Below are 17,502 nucleotides of genomic sequence, written 5' to 3' on the forward strand. Positions count from 1 at the left end.
CGTATGCCATCCCGGCAGTAAGAATGAGAATCGCATTTTGGAAATAGAAAGAGGCACAAAAAGAGTATATTTGAACCACGCCCATTTTTGTGGCCATGCCCCCTAATTACCATGTTTATTTTACAAAATTTGGCAAGTTATGAACGTTTGAACATATTTCTGTGGTTTTTTTTTCCAGTTATTACAGTTTTGCTAATGAAGGTGAATTGCCCTTTAAACTGTTAGTCTAACTTCTCCCAAGAGACATTTTTATCCTAATTGTTACAACTACTTATTTGCTTATCTCAAAATTGTTACAAAAGTATATTTGTGCACCTGGTGGCTGTTCTGGCAAAAGCCAATTAAGTTAGAAACATTGTATCTTTTTTCTGGCTGTTCAGTGCAGGTGATCAAAGAGAAATTTGGGACATTTCAGTAACACGCCAGGACTGCGGGTTTAGATGTCAAAAGCGGGACTGTCCTGCTCAAAAAGGGACAGTTGGGAGGTATACATTTAGGCATTTGGGGAGATTAGTCGCCCGCAGTAGAGGAAATTTGAAAAGCACGAGTTTGAAGGCCGAGTGTTTTTATACAGGTCATGGAACTCAGAGGTAAATTCTAATATCCTCATATTTTACAACAGGGGGTACTTTATTATAATGCACAAGTTTCAGTGTCATGTGACAGAAATGACATCACTAGGCACAGTTTAGAAGGATATAATTTACAGGATATTTATGGCTCGTGTATTATATACCTATATACCCCATAACCCTATATTCCTACCTGTTCTGCCTTCAGTAATACAGCACGTGGCTGCAGACAGTCCCTGCTTATGGAAAATCTAATATATGGTATAATGTACCCTGTAAGTGCCTCTTTATACTGATTCCAAGCCACCTATGTAATATTATTATCCCCTATATTGCATGAGTGGGAAAGTATGAAAAGGATGGGTGAATGAAAGTTCCTGTTTATTAAAGAAGCTGTTCACCTGTAAGTTAACTTTTACTATTGGGAAGTCTGACATTCCAGGGGGGTCTATGTGGGGTAGGGGTTTAGAGGATTTTTTTTTAAATAAGGGTTTGTTTCTCCTTTAAATGTCCCCCTCCAACCTCTTACACTGTTGTGTGTCAACACTGGGATTTTTTTAGTGATCCATTGGTCCCGTCTGACAATGTGTTTTGGGGGATTTGATTAAAGGGGTGGTTCATCCTCAAGTTAACTTTTAGTATATTATAGAATGGGCACATTTTAGCAACTTTTGAATTGCACTTCATTATTTTTTTTTTTTTTATAGTTTTTGAATTATTTGCCTTCTTCTCCTGACACTTTCCAGCTTTCAAATGGGGGTCACTGACACCATCTAAAAATCAAACGTAAGGCTACAAATGTATTGTTATTTATATACTTTTTATTACTCATCTTTCTATTCAGACCCTCTCCTAATCATATTCCAGACACTTATTCAAATCAGTGCATGGTTGCTAGGGTCATTTGAACCCTAGCAACTATATTGCTGAAACTGCAAACTGGAGAGCTGCTGAATAAAAAGCTCAAAAACTACAAATAATAAAAAATGAAAAAAAATGAGACAATTTGCAAATTGTCTCAGAATATCACTCTCTGCATCATACTAAAGGTGAACAAAACTACAAATAAGAGATGACTGCCGTGATCTCCGAACCGATGGGTAAGTAAAAAGTTAGGGGCAATTGCCTGGGTAGGCTGGGATTAGGGCTGGGACTATGTGGGGTAGGGTTTTTTTAATAAGGGGTTTGTTTCTCCTTTAATTTTTCTGCTGCAGGAGGTGAACGGAGACTGGCTACTGGCAGAGCCTTCCTCCTGCAGAGAGATCATGTAATGAGCTGACAGAAAAAAGACGGCCAGCAAAGTATTTGGGGTACAAGAGTCTCTGCATCTGCAGCCAAGCTTGGAAATACAAGTCTGCTAGGTGCACCATTTGCAGACATATGGACAAAGGCCGTGAAGAAGAAGTTTCACGGTGACAAAAACTATTTTGTTATAAGGGGACCCGTCACCCAACAAAAATTATGCAAAATTAACTTAAATTACACTATATAAATTATTTTGAATAATAATAAAATCCCAGTCTGGGATTTCAAAATTATAGCAATCAGGGAGCAGAAATTTTGAGGACACTGTTATAAAGACAAGCCTTGAATCATCTCAGAATCTTGTTTGTGCACCAGAATGGGGGACCTGATGTCCATCCCCATGTCCTGGCTACACAATTAAACGGGGAAGAGAACAGGGGAATGTGGGGAGAGCAGTGACATCTAGGAAGTGCTGAATGGAAAGTGAAAGTAATTGCCTGCCCTGCCTCTGTGCCCAGGGCATAGAGGAGGGGCAGGCAATATTTGATCGACAGCTGAGATTTTTAAATACGCTTACAACAGCTATGAATGCTTTAATAAAAAATAAAAATTGGATTTCATGTTTAATTTGAAATTTATTATACAGATTTTTGTGTCTGGGTGACAGGTCCACTTTAAAGGGTAAAAAAAACGTGTTTTGAATCATGTGATGTCTGGTTGGATATTGCCACAATTCAGTCACAAGCATGGACGGACTATTTCCAGCCGGCAGTCAGGTAGGGTCGCTAGGCAGCAGAGCAGGCCGGTGTCTGAATCCTATGTAAATCTGTACATGAGGTGGCACAGCTTGTGGCTTCTCAGTAACAAGTGAAGAGAATTTGAAGTCCAGCACCAAAATTATCATGAGATAAAATGCCTTTATTAGGAACACATGGCAGAACCTGGATAGCAGCGACGTTTCAGGCTTCAATCAAGCTTCATAAATGACTGATAATATTGGTGCTGGACTTCTCTTCAATATAATGGATTGTGGCCATTAATAGTACGTGAGGATTATTGGAGCGGATTCTGCAAATATTGTTCTCAGTAACTTGTCTCAGGTAGGTCACGGATATGACCAATACAAATACTATATGCAGCCCTCCAGCAGGCTTGGCACAGCAGTGCTAACCACAGAGCTAGGACAGGTAATTTCAACACTTTAGTGCTCCATAAAACACTGCTATCCCAAGCCTGCTGGGGGGATTCGTATTGTATATCTCCATGCTGTAGAATTGTCACACTACTGGTAAAGGTCGGACAGTACTTTTTTAGGAATCGTGTAGCAGTTAAGTCAAAGGCAGTATGACCTTCTAGCACACAAGTCCCCCACATTGTCACACCCAGTAGCAGCGTTGGGAATTAGTGCCCCAAACGTATACACACACACACAAATAAAAATATAGTATTTGATAGCAGCTTTTTATTGGTTACAAAACCTAAGCCCATATACAAAATTAGGAACACATTTTGATGCTTCTTCGGAAAGAACATTTTAGTCTATTTAAACAGTTATTATAAAAGAAAATGCATTTTCAAACACTGTTTTGAAAACTTAAAAGTGCAGCAATAATCTTTGTTTTTTTTTTTTCCCCATTTTTGTAACTTTTCAACGACGCAATCCCCGTCAAAACTTGATACGGTCACAGGCCCAGGTAAGCGAATCAAGCACTTGGTTAGCGCTTTAAAATAGTCATGTACACTTTTAAGGCTTTAACACCCTCCAAACCGCCAGCAAAGCTTCCTTGTGAAAGCAAACTCCTCCCAGGTGCAACTGTCGCAGCATCTTGGCGGAACTGCCAGTTTTCCCTACAAGCACCGACACTCAACTGGTTGACGCTCTTTGTAAAATTTGGAGGTGAAATGGATTAAAAAAAAAAAAAAAATACTGCTTGTGGATAAAGTGTCAGCGGGGCTTCGCTCTGCAACGTGACCATATCAAGTTGTGACTTCAACTGTAACTTTTAAGTTAAACACCACACATTTAGACCGGAGGGTGTGAATGGGATGCACTTACGATATGAAGCTTCAACTCTAAAACTCTGGGGGACAGGGGAAAGAAAAAAAGGCACAATGAACTTCAACTCAATTTTTTTTATATGTGCACAAGAGTTGAATCAGTTTTGAGCCACCTTAAAGAGAAATTGATTCTAAAATTTATAAAACCTATAAATAATCAGAGGCCAAACTGCTATATTAAAACAGATTCTTTAGCAAGTAAAAATCTTGCAGTTTAAACATACACTTGTATCATTCTGGCGATACAAGACAAAACCCCCCCCTCTTTAAAGTGGCTCTACCTTGGCAGATATATATTGTAATGAAAGCGCATCTGCTGCGTTGTTCTTCAGTAACACGACTGACGGTCAGAGAAGCTGACCCACAAAAACTTGGCTGGCGTCCGTTTTCCTCGATACAGTAAACATTAACCAATTCAGGTATGCTAAGTAGTTTTCATTCCTCTATCCTATCACATCACTTAACTGGGAATCGTCAAACGCAAACACACTGCGTTTTAGTGTCGGAGTTGCGACGCGCTCCTGGTCACTGTAGCTTCGACCACAAAGGAAAAAAAAAAAACTCCAAAAGTCAGAGTTTGTGAAAGTAAATAGCCATTATAATTGTAATATTTCACAATCTTAGCAGGTTCTAACTGTCAGGTGGCCAGGTCAGCGTTAAGGTATATAACCGGCAGCCATCATATGTGGACATTATTAAAGGGAACTGTACAGCAGGAAAGCGAGACAATATAGCGCTACTGACCCACCTTATAGGAGTTCCGTCCTCTTACACACTTCCATGAGCCGTATTCTTTCCACCAGCTGTCGGCTAATTTCTGTGCTAAACATCCTGCGTCATTCTGAATAAAGCTTTAAATATTTCTATTTTTGCCAACCATGATTTTAAAAGCACTGGTTACGAAGTATAAATTGTTTAAGACTACATTACAGTAAACATGAAAGCTCCACAGTTTGAACCCAATAAAATTAAAGCCTGTAGCCACCTAAATGAAACAAAAGACCAAGTCAACTAAAAGATGAAAGCAAGGTTCCATCCCCGGCCCACCCCACCCGCGTGTTTTACGTTTGTTCTCGTCAAAATCTCAGCTTGGTTTGTAAGTTACTCTTGCTTTCAGCTTCAGCTCAACTGGCATATTCTAGAAGCTCAGAGGAAATTCCATGCACAGCTTTTGGTTACTTCAAAACAGCGGGATATGTATGTAGAAGTGGTCAAATACGGCATGATGTTCAAAAGAATACAAAGCATTTTGCTTAGAAATAGTTCCGTTTTTTTTTTCTCTCCAATCCTGACTTCTGAGGCAGTTTAGGAAACACCAATTAGAGACAGACCTACATTTGTCTTTCTCTTAAACAATTTGTTTCATGAAATCACCCAAGTAAAACCTTTATTCGGTTTCGTGAATGAAATATTTTGGCTTGCATGGTTTTTTTTTTTTTTGTAATTTTTTTTTTTGTTTTGTTTTCCGTTAAAGATCTAGTTCCACAAAATATGAAAATGTTCATGTAGGAAGATGGAGGCTCAGAGCAGACTACTCCTGCAAATTCTTCCAAAACAACGGCATCAAACCAAAGTCTGGATGTACAGTGCAGCAGATTCAAGAGGAGCGACTTTCCCGCAGTAAGCTGATATGCCACCACTATGGAATAATTTGAAAGAAGAACGTTGTGGCCGTCAGCACATGGTGCTGAATGGAAAAGGCAGGAGATATAGTTGGGACTGTCAGAATTTCAAAGAAAACCGAGATCATGCATATGCAATTACAGTCCGTGTGAACGTGATATTTGGCAACTGCAAGGTGACAAGATAACATGATTTTGCTTTAGAAGCATCAAAACGAAGAGACGTGTGTGTATCTTTAAGCCTTTAATGTTTCTTCAACGGGTCGATATCTGGTGGTGCTGTATGCGGAGGGACAGAAAAGCTGCACAGCAACATACTTAGAAGTTAAATTCCTTTGTTTGCAGACTGGTTGTGGGTTCAAAATGATATGTACCTCCTGGGGTAGCGTCAGGAACAAGGCTTTGATCTTCATCAATCTGCAGACGAGAACGTGAAAACAATCATTTTTAAATTCATTGTTACAGAGGTTTTGCAGGAAAAATGTACTTTTTTCTAGACACCAATTTGAAATAAACAGTCAGTGCTATACCCAGAAAGACAAAGCACTTACATCATCACCAGAGAAATACTGGTCTATGATCTCAAATGCTAGTTTATAGATTTCTTCATTCTCATGTTGTTGCAGTGATTCTATTTTCTCCAATCCTACAAACAGAACAGAGAAATGAGACATTTAGAAAAACATTGCTTAGCATAGGATGAGATACATTCTGCCAGGCACAAGTTCACTTGTTTTCAAAATAAAGACAAATGTAAGACCATATTTTACTGGACATTAAAAGTGAATTCATGCCCTCTTCAGCCCATGGTACATGACGGGCACAAACATGATTTATCCTGCTGCTTTTTTTATTTTATTTGAAGGCAAATGTGCTCTATGGCAAATGCTGATACAGTCTGGCAGGGGTCTCTATGGTGATTTCTGCATTCTACTGTAATCCCAGCCTGACAACACCAGACATAGGAAGCCCAGGAACCAGCAGATTGGGATAAGAATTTTTAACATGGTTATCCCTAAGAGGAACATAGCTCCACAGTGCTTGTGCCAAGAGCCTTAAAAACAGGTTATTTTCATGAAAATAACAAAAGCTTTAAACCTTTTATCTGAATCAGCCTTTTCCCTAGAGCCCTAAACTCCAGCGATACCGTGACTCTAAGGCCTATAACAGGACAGACTAAACTCAGGGGGAAAATTATAGTCAAATGTTGGTTGTTCCTTACAAATATATATTTGCTTCTATACGATTTGATCATTGTCTACAAGACAACTTTTTTCTAATTTTGGTTCTGTACATTATTACCACAATGAATTTTAAATGAAACAACTCAGATGCAGTTGAACTGCAGACTTTAATTCAGTGGGTTGAACAAAAAGATTGCATAAAAACTTGAGGAACTAAAGCCTTTTTTTTAACACAAACACTTCATTTCAGGGGCTCAAAAGTAATTGGACAAATTAAAAAACTGAAAATAAAATGTTAATTTCTAATACTTGGTTGAAACCCCTTTGCTGACAATGACAGCCTGAAGTCTTGAACTCATGGACATCACCAGATTCTGGGTTTCCTCCTTTTTAATGCTCTGCCAGGCCTTTACTGCAGCGGCTTTCAGTTGCTGTTTGTTTGTGAGCCTTTCTGTCTGAAGTTTAGTCTTCAACAAGTGAAATGCAGCTCAATTAAGTTCAGATCAGGTGACTGACTTGGCCAATCAAGAATATTCCACTTCTTTGCTTTAATAAACTCCTGGGTTGCTTTGGCTGTATGTTCTTGGTCATTATGAAAAGCCTCCCAATCAATTTGAATGCATTTAGCTGGATTTGAGCAGACAGTGTCTCTGAACAGCTCAGAATTCATTCAGCTGCTTCTGTCCTGTGTCACATGATGGATAAACACTAGTGTCCCAGTGCCACTGGCAGCCATGCACACCCAAGCCATCACACTGCCTCCGCCATGTTTTATAGATGATGTGCTATGCTTTGGATCATGAGCTGTTCCACACATTCTCCATACTTTTTTCTTGCCATCATTCTGGTAGAGGTTGATCTTGGTTTCATCTGTCTAAAGAATGTTTTTCCAGAACTGTGCTGGCTTTTCTATTCTTGATGCTTATGAGTGGCTTGTACCTTGCAGTGCACCCTCTGTATTTACTTTCATGCAGTCTCCTCTTTATGGTAGACTTGGATATCGATACGCCAACCTCCTGGAGAGTGTTGTTCACTTGTTTGGCTGTTTTGAAGGGGTTTCTCTTCACCATGGAAATGATTCTGTGATCATCCACCACTGTTGTCTTCCGTGGACGTCCAGGTCTTTTTGGGTTGCCGAGTTCACCAGCACTTTTTTTCTTTTTTTCTCCGGATGTACCAAACTGTAGATTTTGCCACTCCTAATATTGTAGCAATTTCTTGGATGGGTTTTTTCTGTTTTTGCAGCTTAAGGATGGCTTGTTTCACCTGCATGGAGAGCTCCTTTGACGGCATTTTGTCTGTTCACAGCAAAATCATCCACATACAACCACCCACATATACGGTTAGCTGTGTGTTTGCACAGGTTACATGACAGCTTTGAATGTCTGCCCTCATGGCAACACAGCAGCTTGTTTATATAAACTATATTGTTTCTAAAGCAAACACACAGATATTACCAGTGCAGAACACTGTATGCAAAGGAATTAGTTGAGGTGGAGATCATACAGTCCTTACCTCCACATTCCTCAATAATCTCGGCAATAGTACTAGCTTCATCCCCTGCCATAATTAGAATGTTTTTCAGACCGTCCAAAACAACCTGCACAACTTGAGAATCCTTTACAGACAGCAAACTGCAGAACGGCGGGATAACATTTTGCTGCACAAGGTATTCCACCTGCATACAACAGAAAGATGGGTTATGTGTTAGCCAATTCACTTGTACTACAGACAGTATAATGGGTTAATATATTACTCTGTGAAATATAAATATATGCATATAAATAACCACACTAAAATAAGTACAGGAAACAAACAGAAATATGTGTTAATATAAATGTTGATAACATCCAGCACACATAGGACTTGATTCAAAAAAGTAAAATCATCTTTATTCAACCTGGTTCCTGATGAAGTCTCAAGTGTGAGTCAAATCAATGTTTATAATAACACATTTCCATTATTAATAATATTATTATATTTAAGGCCCCCCATTGCTTGATATGTTACTTCTATTTCTGATCTGTCCTTCTTTCCTCCTCTCCTATAACTTGTTTTTAACCTACTTCCCTTCCTCCTCCCCTCTCCTCCCTGTGCCCCAAATGTGCCAGCAGCCCCCAGATCGCAGCCTACATAAGAGTTGAAAGTGCCATGAAGCAGCGTTATGTGGGCAAGGATGAATATACCCGTGTCGATTTTATTTACTTTGATTGTGTCAGCCATGACGGTTGGGTAATTTTGGCACTCATGAGCGGAGTAGCGGTAAACTGTCTCCTTAGCGGTCCTTTGGCTGTTGCAATATGGTTACAGAGTAACCTGTAGCTGGCCGTTCGCAGCGCTACTTTGAAAGAATGTCGGCTGGCCGCATATAAGGAATCCCGCACGGCTCCCCCTGTCAGTTCTGCACGGAACAGCGTCATCCGGTTGCCCCGGTAACGCCAGCTAGTGAGCGGATCGGAGTATAGCAGTCCTGGTGCGTCTACGCGCACACCCACCTCTACACTGCGCAATGATTGGTCGATTCACGGAGAGGCTTGTTGCGATTGGCTGGCGGCTATACTGTGATGTTTAGCCTAAAACTGACACAATGGCACGTCTCCCCACTTGCTACTTTCTTACTTTTTTATCTTATGCTTCACTTTGTCTCACATGGCTACACTTGCCAGCACTATCGATACTTATATGATGTTCTCACATCCCACACTGCTCTATGCAGATCCCTACACTTCCCCACATTGTTTGGTGGTTGCTTAGCAACGGTTTTGGCGCCAATAAATGGCCAGGGGGTTTAAATTCTGGGTTGGGGCATGGTCTGGCTGTTTGTTTGTAATCTCCTGACGAAGATCCCTGTGTGGGATCGAAACGTTGAGTGGAATAAATACACGAATATTTTGCATCAAAAAAAACTTCCTGAGTGTCGCTTTCTTCTGCAAATATCCATTTACTTTGGCTGGCACCCAGGTTTCGACGCAGTTAACGGAGTGCACCTTTGGATTTCATATATATATATATATATATATATATATATATATATATATATATTATATATATACACACACACACACATACACACATATACACATATACAAACATACATACATACACACTTTTCCCCAGGATGCTCAAACATTAACATTATCTGTTACAGATAAAACACTGAAAAGGTTTAATAAGTATATTGCAAAGTTGCTTAGAATTATATTTTCTTGTTTAGGTCAATTTTTATTTTTTAGTCAATTGCTCATTAAAGGGGTGGGTCACCTTCAAAACACTTTTCTCAGTTCCATTGTTTTCAGATTCAGTGTTCACCAAAAGTAAAGACTTTTTTCAATTACTTTTCATTTTGTACAGTTTTTTCTAAATCTAAATTTTATTGTTCCTTTCTCTTCAGTCTGGCAGCTCAGTAATTCAGGTGCAGACTCTAAACGGTTACAATTTTGCTACATTTAGTTGATACATTTCTCAGCAGCATCTCTGGAATATTAGCAACTATTGTATCAATTCTAACAGCTGCCTGTAATGAAACCCAGAGATTCTGCTCAGCAGGGACAAAGATAAGAAATGTATCAACTAAATGTATCAATTAAGAACAGCTTACAGGGTCGGCGACCCCCACCCAGAGCTGCTTCAGAAGGTAAAAAGTGACACTTTACGCTTCAATATTAGAAAAACAGTCACACGTAGAAAATAGAAAGTCATTGGAAAAAGTCTTTATTTCAGGTGAACTATCTGAAACCAACTGAACTGAAAAAAGTGTTGGTAGGGAATCCATACCAGTAAAAAATGTTTTTTTATTTTACAGCAGTTTTATTTTATAGTCACACATTGGACAGCCCTGTACAGACATGATCACACAAGGTCACAAGTGGGATGCCTAAAAATTCTGGTCAATGACCGCAGCATTTTGCTACTCCAAACACATTCACATCACTGGCAACATCAATGACTCAAAATTGTGCCCCCCTCTTTGAACAATAAACAAAGATGAATATGGAAGGGAAAACTGTTGGAATGGTTTATATGCTTAATGTATAATTTCATCACATGTACAATATAATTAAGGGATATTTCTTATTGCCCTGGGGTGACACGTTCCACCCACCAGCAGAGAGAACGCCAATACGGCTCAAAACCACCTCAAATCTGCTCTGTGCCTGCAATGCCAGGCAGTATTTTAGTGAATCACAGGTGGTTCAAAAGCAATACTGGTTTGTTCTTGGTGTGTAGTAATAAAATTCCCTTCACGCTTTACATGAAGCTCAAGGGTCTATGCAGAACATTATACAAAATGTGAATAATGGAGCTGTTAAGTGACGTTTGAATTAAAACCTCTCATAAAATATTACAGTTTTGTCCTGTTTTATGATGAGATAATACCTTAAGTGATTTTATGATGAAAACAACAATACTAAATACAGTTTTAAACCTACCTGATCTTTTCTTCCACTTATAGTCAAGTTACTGATGGCCCAGGCAGCTTCCTTCTGGGTTCCAAAATCCCCCTAGAAAAATTAAATATATATATATATATGAACACAAACACATATAAATGTACAAAATTTACAAAAAAATAGAAGAACAGAATAAAGCTGGCCATATATACTCTGCTTATTTCACAAGGTCAACAAATAAATGGATCTTTTCTTGATCCAAACTTTCATCCCTTGGGCAAATAATCAGACCACACAGGGGTTCAAACTGTGCCTTTACACAAGCTGGTCCTTGGCTGAGGGAATTTAACAACCAGCCCAATCATGTGAGTGCATAAATTATTTAAACGTGTACATATTTCTGGAGGGGGGGTTTGGTCTTTTTTTAAAGCCAACTTAGCTGTAAAAACATTAAAAAAAAAAGTATCATTTTACTTGGCTTTCAGTTTCATACACAAGCTATGCCACTTTGATTGTATGCCACACAAAAAGCCTCTCTTCTTAATTCTTTGCCTGCTAGTGGAACTGGCTACTTGTGCAAATATAGAACCCAGAGGGCCTCCAGATCATGTTCTGTACATTAGAAGACTATCCTAGTAGAGTTAGGCACCTATAGCTCCATTAGATCACCTGTTAAGATTTATACAAAATAACAATTCGTTAGCTCTGTACATCATGTATTTCAGTTTATGGCACTGTAACCACTTTCTAAAAATGAAACTACTGCATATATATACACATGAACTTATTCCATACATGTTTTCTGAATGTTAAAATTCCAACATCCAACTTTTTAAAACAGAAAAGACAAAGTCATGCATAACTCACCTTAGCCAGCTGATGTATAATCATAGGTATTAAGCCAGCATCTATGACAGCCTGAACTTGTTGCTGGTTTCCTGCTGTAATATTAGATAAGAACCACACTGCTTCCTATATGAATAAAAGAATAATTTCATTATTGGTTTGCAAAGACAAATAAAGAAAACATTTTGCTTACAGTACATTAGGAACTTATAGGAAGACAAATTATGAAAAATATGACACTCGTCTAGTATCCAATAACAACTGATCAGCTTTGTTTAGCCTGTTTCAAGTACAACAATGTAAGCCCAGTGTTGTTTAATGAGCCCAAAAGTCTTTACATCCCATTGAATTTTTTTAATGACATGATTATACCCCTTTTCTATCGTTATTATATTTAAGTTAAAACGGAACCAATGATCAGATCTTAATACAGCCTATGCAGACCAATCATTAAAAAGGATGTAAAGGCAAAAAAATAAAACCCCATTTTTACGTTCTTTAATGAAAAAGATCCTATCTCTAATATACTTTTATTAAAAAATGTGTACCGGTTTTAGAAGAAACCCAACTGTATGCAGTGAAATTTCCCCTTCGTTTAACTTGCTCTGACTGCTGTGGATAGGAAACTTCAGATAATCCCTAACCACTCTGCAGGGAAACAATCATACTTTCACAGCAGGGGGGAGGGACTTCCCAGAATTCAAGGAGATTTGTATCCTCAGATACAGTGCAGTCTGCATATTCTGATTATTAAGTCTGGCTGTATCTGCTGCTATGGCAGATATTTTTTGACTTGTGCTGTTTTGATAATTTGAGTATCCCTAAGCTTAACCGCCAACTGAAGCCCAGACCACACTGAGCATGTGCATGGTTTTGGTCTTGCAAAAATGTTTCAAAACGAAAATCACAGCACCATCCAAATTGTGTATAATCTTAAAGCCTTTATTGGGTTTCTGGCTTGGATCTCAAACGAACAACGTTTTAGGCCTGCATGGCCTTTTTCCAAGTTAATGAACTACTGTTGGTTTTATACTCACTCATTAGAAGTAATAAGCGAGTATAAAACTTTGTAACCAGCAAGCCAGAAACCCAATAAAGGCTTTTTAAGATTATACACAATTTGGATGGTGCAGTGAATTCGTTTTGAATTATCTAGCCAGTTGGAGTGGACAACCTTGCACGTACACCTGTCTATCAAGCTTGTGGTTTGGGTAAGTGCTGACCGATTGTTCCAGTTTGCAAAAATGTTTAACAAGATGATGACCCCCCTGTGGCCAACTTTGAAAGCATAAATCATTTGTTTAATTAGGCTTCTGGTGCAGTAAGCTCATATTTATGTTTAAGATAAAAAAAAATACAGCATTTCAAGCATTATTCGATTTTAGACTTTAGTTCCCCTTTAATGGGCTTATCAGGTATTCAGCCATTGGGATTTTCTTGCCTATTTTCAGATAGCTATTAATGTATTCCAATTTCAATTGTTTGTTATTCAAAATGCAACCTATGACGAAAGTTTTTACCCCCCCCCCCCAACACTCAGACGAGACACAGATAAAATACAGCAAATTACCTTGTTAATTTTCTCTTTAGGGTGGGTTAGAAGATTGTGAAAATGAGAAAGAACATCACAGTTTAAGACGACTTGAGTCTGTTCATCTGTTCCAGTAACAATGTTACCAACGGCCCTTAGGGCTGCAGTCTGTAGAGGGGGGAAAATTAAAAATGTACATTGATTCAATGGAGGCCTGAAAATGGGGTGAAAACATGTGCTTTAAGATTGCTCTGCGTGTTCTTTTGCAAATTCTTTGGATCAAAATGTCCAACCCCATTCAGTTCTAATCAACAGAAGATTGTGGCAGCGGATAGCAACCCCAGATTCAGCATACATTATAACTGCTTGAATCATTACGATCCAGAATGTCCAGTCGACTGGCCAATCAAAATAGGGAGGAGCATCATTTACCATATAGGTGCCACAAATCAGGAAGAATTGCAAAATCTGAGCTAAACATCTAGTTGTCATCAGAAATAATGACTTTTTCCAATTACTTTCTATTTTCTATGTCACAGTTTTTCAAATATTGAAATGTAAAGTGTCATTTTTCACCTTCTAAAGCAGCTCTAAGGGTTCTAAGTTCACCGACCCTGTAAACTGTTCTACATGGATACATTTAGTTGATACATTTCTTATGTTTGTCCCTGCTGAGCAGAATCTCTGGGTTTCATTACAGGCAGCTGTTAAAATTGATACAATAGTTGCTAATACTCCAGAGATGCTGCTCAGAAATGTATCAACTAAATGTTGCAAAAGTGTAACTGTTTAGAGTCTGCGCCTGAATTACTGAGCTGCCAGACTCAAACACCAGAGACACGAACATTTAACTTTAAAGGGGTGGTTCCCCTTTAAGTTAACTTTTAGTATGTTACAGAAAGGCCAATTGTAAGCAACTTTGCATTTGGTCTTCATTATTTATTTCCTATAGTTTTTGAGTTCTTTGCCTTCTTCTTCTGACTCTTTCCAGCTTTGAAATGGGGGTCACTGACCCCATCTAAAAAACAAGTGCTCTGTAAAGCTACAGATGTATTGTTATTGCTACTTTTTATTCCTCATCTTTCTATTCAGGCCTCTCCTATTCATATTCCAGTCTCTTATTCAAATCAATGCATGGTTGCTAGGGTCATTTGGACCCTAGCAACCAGATTGCTAAAATTGCAAACTGGAGAGCTGCTGAATAAAAAGCGAAATAACTCAAAAACCACACATAAAAAATGAAAAGAAATTTCAAATTGTCTAAAAATATTTTCTACATGATACTAAAAGTTTATTCAAAGGTGAACAACTCCATTAAACTTATATTTTGGAAAAACAGTAAAAAATAAATAATGGAAAGTAATTGAAAAAAGTCTATTTCTGAGGAACAATCTGAAAACAACTGAACTGAAAAAAATTGTTTGGAAAATGAACAACCCCTTTAAAGAATCAAATAGGTAAAACTAAAATTCATAAAAAGAAAAACCAATACTAGTAATAGTAATGTTAAAAACAATCAGATCATTTCTACACGCTTTCATTGCAATGCTCCTTTATAGGAATAATGGGAATAATGGGAAGATTCTAAAAAGAGAACATGCAGCATCGAGACTTACTTGTACTTTTACTTCCTGGTGGCTCAAGAGAGGTACTAAAAATGGAACGACTCCAGAATCTATCACCATCTGTATTTGTTCATTGCCACCATCAGTCAGGTAAGACAAAGCCCATACGGTATCCACTAGAATCTAGAAAAGAAAATGGTTTATTACATATCATGAACTGCATAAGAGCTTGGGATACCACGTCTAGATGTGATATAAAAATGGGCACCTCAGGCTGCTTTACTAATTCTACAAATGGCCCTAAAAGATAATGTGCTGCCTGCTTCTCAATTAACCTGAGATTCAAACCTGCTGTCAGATTACTTTGTACCTTTCATCGCTACATTAGTCGACAGTCAGCATTTCAGCTACTTGCCAATATTTGTCCTATTTTATCATAGTTCTGTGAATATGCCTAACCATATGCTTGGGACAAAAGTGATTTTGAATTATTTTGGAGTTTTACAAACTAATATAATAGACACATGCTTTGTATTATTAACCCAAACATCACTAGTTTTAATTTAGGTTTGTAAGCTCTCAACCTCCTAGTTTCCATTTATCGAACTGTGTCTATTTATCCCAAAGTGTTTTACAGGTACAGCTAAAATCACAGGATATGTAGCTAAATTGTAGACATTACTTCTACTGACATGGCACAAATAAACAGGTTTAGAAAAGCAATTTCTCATGCTCAAAAATATATATTTGTGAAAGGCTGAATACTTACATTGATGTCTGTATGATAAATGAGGACACACAATGCAGGTAAAATCTGTAAATATAAAAAATCAAATCAGTGTATCAGTAAATAGAACTGAAAACAATATGTAAGCAGGTTTTTTTCAACTTCTAGATAATTTCCTCTTTAGTTAAGCAGTGGACACAGGGAGCAGGGGTTATTCAAATTCTTCAACCAGGAGTTCTTTTTGATACACAGGTTGCCACCTTTAAAGGGGACCCGTCAGCCAAAAACATTATTCAAAATCCTATTTTATGACATTAGTCAAGCAAAATAAACTTTAATTACACTATATCAATTATTTGAATCTTGTTTCCTTCAGTCTGGGAAATCATAATTATAACAAGCAGGCAGAAGCCATTTTGTGGACACTGTTATTAAGGCAAGTCTTATATCATCTCAGAATCTTGTCTGTGCACCAGAATAGGGGACCTGATGTCCATCCCCATGCCCTGGATACACAATTAAATGGTAAAGAGAACGGGGGAATGTGGGGAGAGCAGTGACATCTAGTAAGTGCTGAATGGAAAGTGAAAGTAATCGTCTGCCCTGCCTCTATGCCTAAGGCATAGAGGAGGGGGCAGACAATATTTGATTGACAGCTGAGAATTTTAAATGAGCTTACAACAGCTATGAATGCTTTAATAAAAAAAGGGCTTTGTCAGATATCAGGAAGGTAGGAAAATCCAATTGAGAGAGCTACATATTGGCCAATGATGCATTCCTCTTGCAACAAGCTGGCCAGGAAATGCATGCATTATGGGCAGAGCAACAAACAATTGGGTCAACCTTATTTGGCCCACCAACTGAGAAATAACCCTCACTACACATTTGCCTTGCTTTTATTTTGTATTAAACATGCCTTTTACTACACCCAAAGACTAATTAATGCAGATAATCAGATTAAGATCTTCCTTGTTCTAATTAGGAACTGTAGCAATAGGAGTCACAGCACCATCCGTAAGAGTAATGTAAAAAGCCTTTATCGGTTACAAGGCTCCGATCTCAAACAACTAAACGTTTTGGGCCCAAACACGGCCCTTTTTCAAGTGGAAAAGGAACTGTGAAAAACGTCTGACCTTATAACAAAGAAACGTGCTTTGCAAATAAAAGCATTCCAAATTTCAGTTACCTCCTGGACAGTCTCCATGGGCGGTGGAGGGTCCTTATTGCGGCAGAGGTTTACAATGACCCAAGTGACATTCCGAAGGAAGGTGATGGGGATTGAGGGGTTAATGAATGAAAGAAGCGGTTTGACAACTCCGAGCGAGATGACGTAATCTCTACACTGAGGCCCATCTCCTACAGGAACGATAATGCAAAAGTTGAAAGTCAAATTAACTTAGAGGAATTCTCCATATGCGAAAACCATAAATTGTGATCTTTATAAATCAACAAACTCTATAAAGAACAAACACGTATGGTAGCTCTCATTTGAATGTGTACATGGCAACTGAATGAATGTACACAATTAACTACACCTTACAGTTGGCATGTTTCAGGGCTGTCGAAATAGATGCTCGCAGACAAGATGTGGCACTGCACTGGCCTCTGGACTACAAGGAAACCATAATGCTCACCTATAATGTTTCCAAGCGCCCAAACTGCTTGTTCACAAACATTTTGATGCAGGGAATGGAGAAGTCTCAGAAACAGAGGCACAGCATCTGGTAAGAGAATATGGAGTTAGAGACTTTCATGACGAAA

General features: G+C 38.4%; 1 protein-coding gene across 2 annotated transcripts in view; it reads right to left on the reverse strand.

Moving 5' to 3' along the window:
• Window positions 1-3,259: 3,259 nt before the first annotated feature.
• kpna3.L (karyopherin alpha 3 (importin alpha 4) L homeolog) overlaps window positions 3,260-17,502 on the reverse strand; it is a 31,009-nt gene continuing 16,766 nt past the window's right edge. The window contains exons 8-17 of one of the 2 annotated variants that reach the window (XM_018244994.2): window positions 17,376-17,462; window positions 16,928-17,097; window positions 15,784-15,828; window positions 15,066-15,197; window positions 13,489-13,617; window positions 11,940-12,044; window positions 11,112-11,183; window positions 8,197-8,359; window positions 6,049-6,143; window positions 3,260-5,914 (exon numbers count right to left, since the gene is read on the reverse strand). In XM_018244994.2, the coding sequence (XP_018100483.1) occupies window positions 5,816-5,914; window positions 6,049-6,143; window positions 8,197-8,359; window positions 11,112-11,183; window positions 11,940-12,044; window positions 13,489-13,617; window positions 15,066-15,197; window positions 15,784-15,828; window positions 16,928-17,097; window positions 17,376-17,462 (1,097 nt within the window). In that variant the 3' untranslated portion in view covers window positions 3,260-5,815. 2 annotated transcript variants of the gene reach the window in all.

Source organism: Xenopus laevis, chromosome 2L, assembly GCF_017654675.1.
Source record: "Xenopus laevis strain J_2021 chromosome 2L, Xenopus_laevis_v10.1, whole genome shotgun sequence".
Classification (NCBI taxonomy): Eukaryota; Metazoa; Chordata; class Amphibia; order Anura; family Pipidae; genus Xenopus; species Xenopus laevis.